The sequence below is a fragment of the Triticum aestivum genome, chromosome 7D (assembly GCF_018294505.1).
Source record: "Triticum aestivum cultivar Chinese Spring chromosome 7D, IWGSC CS RefSeq v2.1, whole genome shotgun sequence".
In the NCBI taxonomy this organism is placed as follows: domain Eukaryota; kingdom Viridiplantae; phylum Streptophyta; class Magnoliopsida; order Poales; family Poaceae; genus Triticum; species Triticum aestivum.
Window position 1 is genome coordinate 380375714 of NC_057814.1, and position 5836 is coordinate 380381549.

General features: G+C 39.5%; 1 protein-coding gene across 1 annotated transcript in view; it reads left to right on the forward strand.

Moving 5' to 3' along the window:
- The window catches only part of LOC123164061 (HEAT repeat-containing protein 6), a 15329-nt gene extending 9781 nt beyond the window's left edge, over positions 1–5548 (forward strand). Inside the window, exons 16-28 of the mRNA XM_044581474.1 lie at positions 765–1016; positions 1455–1550; positions 1631–1725; positions 1836–1899; positions 2012–2099; positions 2193–2263; positions 2453–2538; positions 2670–2754; positions 3045–3118; positions 3555–3661; positions 3907–4025; positions 4113–4190; positions 4878–5548. Of these exons, the coding sequence (XP_044437409.1) occupies positions 765–1016; positions 1455–1550; positions 1631–1725; positions 1836–1899; positions 2012–2099; positions 2193–2263; positions 2453–2538; positions 2670–2754; positions 3045–3118; positions 3555–3661; positions 3907–4025; positions 4113–4190; positions 4878–5108 (1446 nt within the window). The 3' untranslated portion in view covers positions 5109–5548. The remainder of the gene's footprint in view (positions 1–764; positions 1017–1454; positions 1551–1630; positions 1726–1835; positions 1900–2011; positions 2100–2192; positions 2264–2452; positions 2539–2669; positions 2755–3044; positions 3119–3554; positions 3662–3906; positions 4026–4112; positions 4191–4877) is intronic.
- Positions 5549–5836: the final 288 nt, after the last annotated feature.

Here is a 5836-nt window from a genome sequence, read left to right on the forward strand (position 1 = left end):
TCCCACAGTATCCCATCTTTTCTGAAAAAAAGGGGAAATAAATCGGGGTACGGCCTAGATATGATGTGGACACGGTGGGGGGTCAGGAGCGAGCCTCCAGCAACCGCGCGGCCACTCAGCTCTCATGTCGATGGTCGCTAGCAAGGAAGAACATTCAGGTGGAGAGGAAGATGGCAAGGTGGACGCTGATGAGGAAGAAGCTCTAGGCAGGGAGAAAGATGTGGACTGCAGCCGCCAGCAAGGAAGAGGATTTGGGCCGATTGGAAGGCAGTGGTGGAAGCTGCCGATGAGCAAGAAGGTACAGGCGGCGCGCAGTCATTTCATCTCCTCTCTGCAGCTCTCAGGTGACTGGAGGAAAACAGCACAGAAATGTGTGGGCTGGAGGAGCTGTGTAGTGTAGGGTTTTCTGGAATTGGGCCTTATATGGGCTCTGAGTGGAGGGTTGTGTGGACTGCTCACAGTCTTTCATCTATAGAATGAGGCAACATATATCCTGTACTAACTATAAAAAAGCTCTCATCTCAAAATTATCATTAAATCTTTATTACTTGCCATTTATTTTTAAAACACTTCTATACCCTGCCGTATACCCGAATGGCTGTTTTTGGAAAATGCTGTATCCAGTGTCCCCATACTAGTATCCCAGTGTCTGTTTTCCCGTGTCGGTGCTTCTTAGCTTAGAATTGCCTTATTATGTAAAATTAACCATCATGGTCATACTTAGTTTTGATCATTTATTAATATGTTGTGATTTTGTTTGTCAGGTAATTGATGAGTGTCTGCGTGTTTCATCTGGATTCAAGGGTGCGGATGATCTCAAAGAGTGTAGATTGCTGGATATTCAGCAAATTTCAGACTGCACTGTGAATAAAAGTATTAAATCTGCGCCTCACTTTGAAATTGAAACCCCTGGACCATCACAAAACTGCTCTTTGGACATTACACTTGGAACCAACCGTTGGACTGAGGTGTTAGAAACTCATCTCCCTCGGGGATTATCACATGCCTCTGCTATGGTAATCTACCGCCTCTAGAACCTGTCTTGTCCATGTATTATTGTATTAATCTGGAACGAATAGTGGTTAGGCTTCATTTATTTCTCAATAATCTGTGGTGTTAATGCTAACTTATAAACATGATTTAGCAGATTAGTAACAGAATGCCTGCTGCCGTTTTAGTCAAAGCAGCTAACTAATGTATGTTTGAGTATTGTGTTGCCGTTTATGATCCTTGGTTCTAAATATAGCATGATATGCTTAGCCGTGTTGTTATCTTCAGATGATACTTTATGTCCCATATGTAAGAAAATAGTTTTGTCTTGCAACAGCACCATTAAATTTAGGGAGTATGTGCTCCATGAACCTGATGGAAATGCTTTTATGTATTGCTGAAAGTATTCCATTTTTTGAGTGTCTGTTTTTCCTGGACTAAATAAATTAACTGTTTGTTTCTAGGTCAGGACAGCATCACTCACATGTTTCGCAGGCATGACCTCTGATGTTTTCTTCTCCCTACCAGTAAACAAGAGAGATTATGTGACCTCCTCATCTGTAAGTTTATTATTTGTGTGTTTCATTATGTTTCCCTAACCTGTTAAAATTTCGTGAGTATCACAATTGTTGTTGTGTAGGTTCATGCAGCATTGAGTGATGCAGTTGCTACAGTGAGGTCGGCTGCATGTCGAGCCATTGGTATTGTTTCATGTTTCTCCCAAATATTGTCGAGGTAAAATTTCAGACTTTGGTTGCGCTGCAGTCTCAAGTAGTCAAGTGCTTATTTTAAGGTACTTGAATGATGATGACCAATAATCCGCAACTCATTGTTTCCTTCTGCAGTCCTTGCCTACCTGGCGAGTTCATAAAAGCCATTGACTTCAATACACAAAATTCATCAACTCCAGTATGATATTTGTATCTCTCTCTTTAATGCTTGTGCACTGTTATTTTTTTTTTGTTGTACTAAAATTTATCAAGTATTCTATGTGTAACATTGTCTCAATCTAAATGTTTAGGTCCGTATCACTGCCTCATGGGCTTTGGCCAATCTTTGTTCTTCTATTCGTTTCAGAGCATTGGAACTACAAACAGATCCGACTGCAGGTATGTATTGCATATTGATTGTTAGTTGGTTACAGAATCTATAATATATAACGATACGGCATGCTTATCTTTCTACTATTTTTTCAACTGTAGATCTGCTTGATAAATCAACAATTTCATTGCTGGTTGAAATTGCTTTGCGCCTAACCAAAGATGGTGAAAAAGTAAGCTTGTCTTGTCAACTGATGTCTTTTCTCTCTCTTTATTTTACATTTTCACTGGCCCAGATGCCTATTTTAGGCTATTGAACAGCAAGACATTATTCAGTTGTAAATTGAAAAGAAAAGGAAGATATCTGTATATTTCTGTATCTAATGGTATCAGTGTTGTTGTTTTTATTTATGTTCATTCAGGTAAAGTCAAATGCCGTTAGAGCCCTTGGATATCTGTCAAGGTTTATCAGATTCAATCATCATTGTGATGCAGTCGATGATTCAAGGTTGGTAATATTCTGCATGCATCATCATCATCAACAACAACAACAACAAAGCCTTTAATATTCTGTAGGCATCAATCATAATTTTTCTTAACTTGTTTCTTCAGCTTACAATTTTGTGGCTTCCATCACAGGAATTCAGTTTTCTATGGAGATCCTGTCTGTCTTCAAACAATGGTACAGGCTTTGATGTCTTCTGTGACTACTGGAAATGTAAAGGTACTGCAAGAAATGGTTCTGCACTTGTACTTAAAACAAACATCCATGGGCTGAATCTCTTGTTATCCACTCAACATTATCCTAGTTTCCGAGATAATTTATTGTGTCAAGGCGAGACTAAAAAAAACATGTTTCCCTGTTTTGTTCTAATGAGGAACACCTCAGTTAGCAAAGAATACAAGTTCAAGATTTTTTCCCTTCTAATTTTCTATTATATGTGATTGTTGAATGTGGAGATGTTTTACATGAATAACTGCTTCCATTTGACTTGTTTTTTGTCATTCATACAGGTTCAGTGGAATGTTTGTCATGCTTTTAGTAACTTATTCATGAATGACACCGTGAGACTTTCAGAGATGCAGTGGTATGATTTGCACATGCAACATCTTCCAGTATTTTATTGAATCTCGCAGAAATTTTTATGCATCTTATCTGCTTTAGAATTCCCATTGTAGAAACACCACATTCTTTCTTTATCTTCCAGAAGCATTTTAATGAAACACATATGCTCTCCACCTACAGAAGGTGAAGCCCAATGTTTAAAGAGGCTATTTCGTAATATTCTAAATCTAATAAAGACAATCTTCACCCACATCTTCTATTTTCAAATATTCATCTTTAAGGAACTAATCAGTCAGAAATTTGTGCAATAGTTATTTCTACCCATTGTCAACCTTGTCAATTGGAAATACTATATGAGAAATCTACACACCTGGTACCATGATTGTACCTCTGTGAGTAACTGAGTACTCCAGCTTCATATGTTAGTGGTTCTGATTTTCAGGTGTTTTGTATTACAGGGCATCAAGTGTTTATAGCATACTTCTACTATTACTCCGTGACTCAAACAACTATAAAATAAGGATGCATGCAGCTGTTGCTTTAGCAGTGCCAGTCACAAGGCTTGGTTAGTTCGCTGAATGCTTTAATTGCTGCCTTTGTTTAAGTTCTGATCTTGCTTATTTTGCTAATACCATATCATGCCAGATTGCCAATGGATTAAAGCTTTCCGTCATTATTATTTAGATTGTATTATCCTATGCTTTTGTTGGATAAATTAGTGGTAGTGCTGCCTATTTCATTTCTTGGAGGTTCGTGTCTTGCCTGTGGTATCATTCTGCAACTGAATTCATGATGCTGCTGGATGTGTAGATTATGGTAGCTCCTTTCCAGATGTTGTCAGAGGCGTCACACATGTTCTTGAGTCATTAAGTTCGAACAGTTCATCATCGCCTTCAAATTTCAAACACCGGGACAACCTTGAGAAACAGGTCAATGTTGTTGATGCTTATATATATATATTGTTTACTCCAAAACATGTTTCACAGCATTGTTGAACCTTTGGCTCCTTTTTACAGCTTACGTTTACTGCTCTGCATTTGCTTGGTTTTGTTTCACCAAAGGATGACCAAAGCCTGAAAGATTTTCTTATCAAGGTAACGGGCTCATGCCTGTGTGTTGCGTTTTCACTAATACGATGTATTTATCTGTCAATAGTGTTGTTCAGAGGCAAATAACAGCCAGATCAGGTTGATATTTTGAGAATCTGGATTCATCAGTTTCATGAGCATGTGTTGGCCCTGTCATGTATGGAAATATCAAAACATAACCAACTCTGCAGTGTTCTTAACGATGCGATTTTTTGTCTGTTTCCTATTTATCATGAAGTCCTGGAAATGAACTCATGTGCTACGTCAATAGCACAAATTTTGGTACTATATTTGTCTATATTAGGACAGGCCTGGCGCAGTGGTGAAGTACTCACCACTTGTGCCAAGAGGTCCTGGGTTCGACGCGGCCTCTCTGCATTGCACTGTGGAGGGTTAAGGCTTGTCGCGTATAATCGTTCCCCGGACCCCACCTCGTGTGGGAGCTTCTAGCACTGGGTTTGTCCTTTTTATATTTATCTATATTACTTTGTTATTTTAGTGAATATATTGCTCTTGTTTGTACACCTAAGATGTAGAAGAGCAGGTTCCTACTCTAGCCCTGTGTAATATGCGTGCACTGAAGAAATACCCCATAATATGTGGCTTAAATGCTTAATAGTTCGACTTTTTTTGTAACTGAAAAACAGATATATTGTTCTGTTGCCCTATCTAATTCACTTTCATTTTGAGCAGAAGGCATCCTTTCTGGAAGACTGGCTGAAGGGTTTATGCTCAGCATTCAATAGTGCCGAGGACCAGCCTCTGGCAAGCGAGACCATAAATGACGAGGATGGTTTCAGCCCAAATGTGTCACAGAAAGTTATGTTATCTTCTGCTGTAGTGTCCTTGCTCAATGTATATACAAGTGGAAACCAGCAAGTTATTACTCAGAGATTTGAGCAATTGGCTAGAAGCACAGCGTGAGCGTCAAAAATCAATGGTGGTCTCCACACCCATCAACGAGCAGCAAGATATTGGTCATCCACCTTAGAGAAGCCAACTCGCCTATCAATTGGTTCTTGAGGCTTCCAATAAAGCGAGGCAACCTGACCTGTACGTCAATACATTCCATGAAGTCGACGAAGCTGCTGAGTTGGGTGATTTCAGATCATGGGCAGCTCCTGGCAGCTAGCCAAGTAGTTGGTCAATGCAGAATTGCCTTGACATGTTGTATTCTAGTGTAAAAATAGTTGTTGAATTTCTTCCAGGTTTGGCCATGTTGTACATCGTGTTTACTTATGATCATTAGTGTGCATATACGGAGCAGACATATATACTGAAGGATTATTCCGCTAGATCAGTACTACAGATTAATAGCTAGATCAGTACTACAGACTCGTAGTTCCATATAAACTGCAACATTATGGATTTGGCTTGGGTTGAATGCTTTGTTAGACCACAAGCATGATGATTTTGGATCTGTGAGCGCAACAGAAAATGAATGCCGGCCATTTCAGCTGGGGGTACCAACCGCCATAAATGGCGACGCAGCATTCCCTTGTTCCAGTGTTTTAGTTGGTAACATTGGAGAAGCAGGGATGTTGGGTGCTATATGCTCTTGTGCACACTAAATGCCTTCCTGGATTTCAGTTGGCCTGTTTTGTTGGTAGATCAGGCACTGGTTAAAGGTGAATAGGTCACAAGTTGACAAC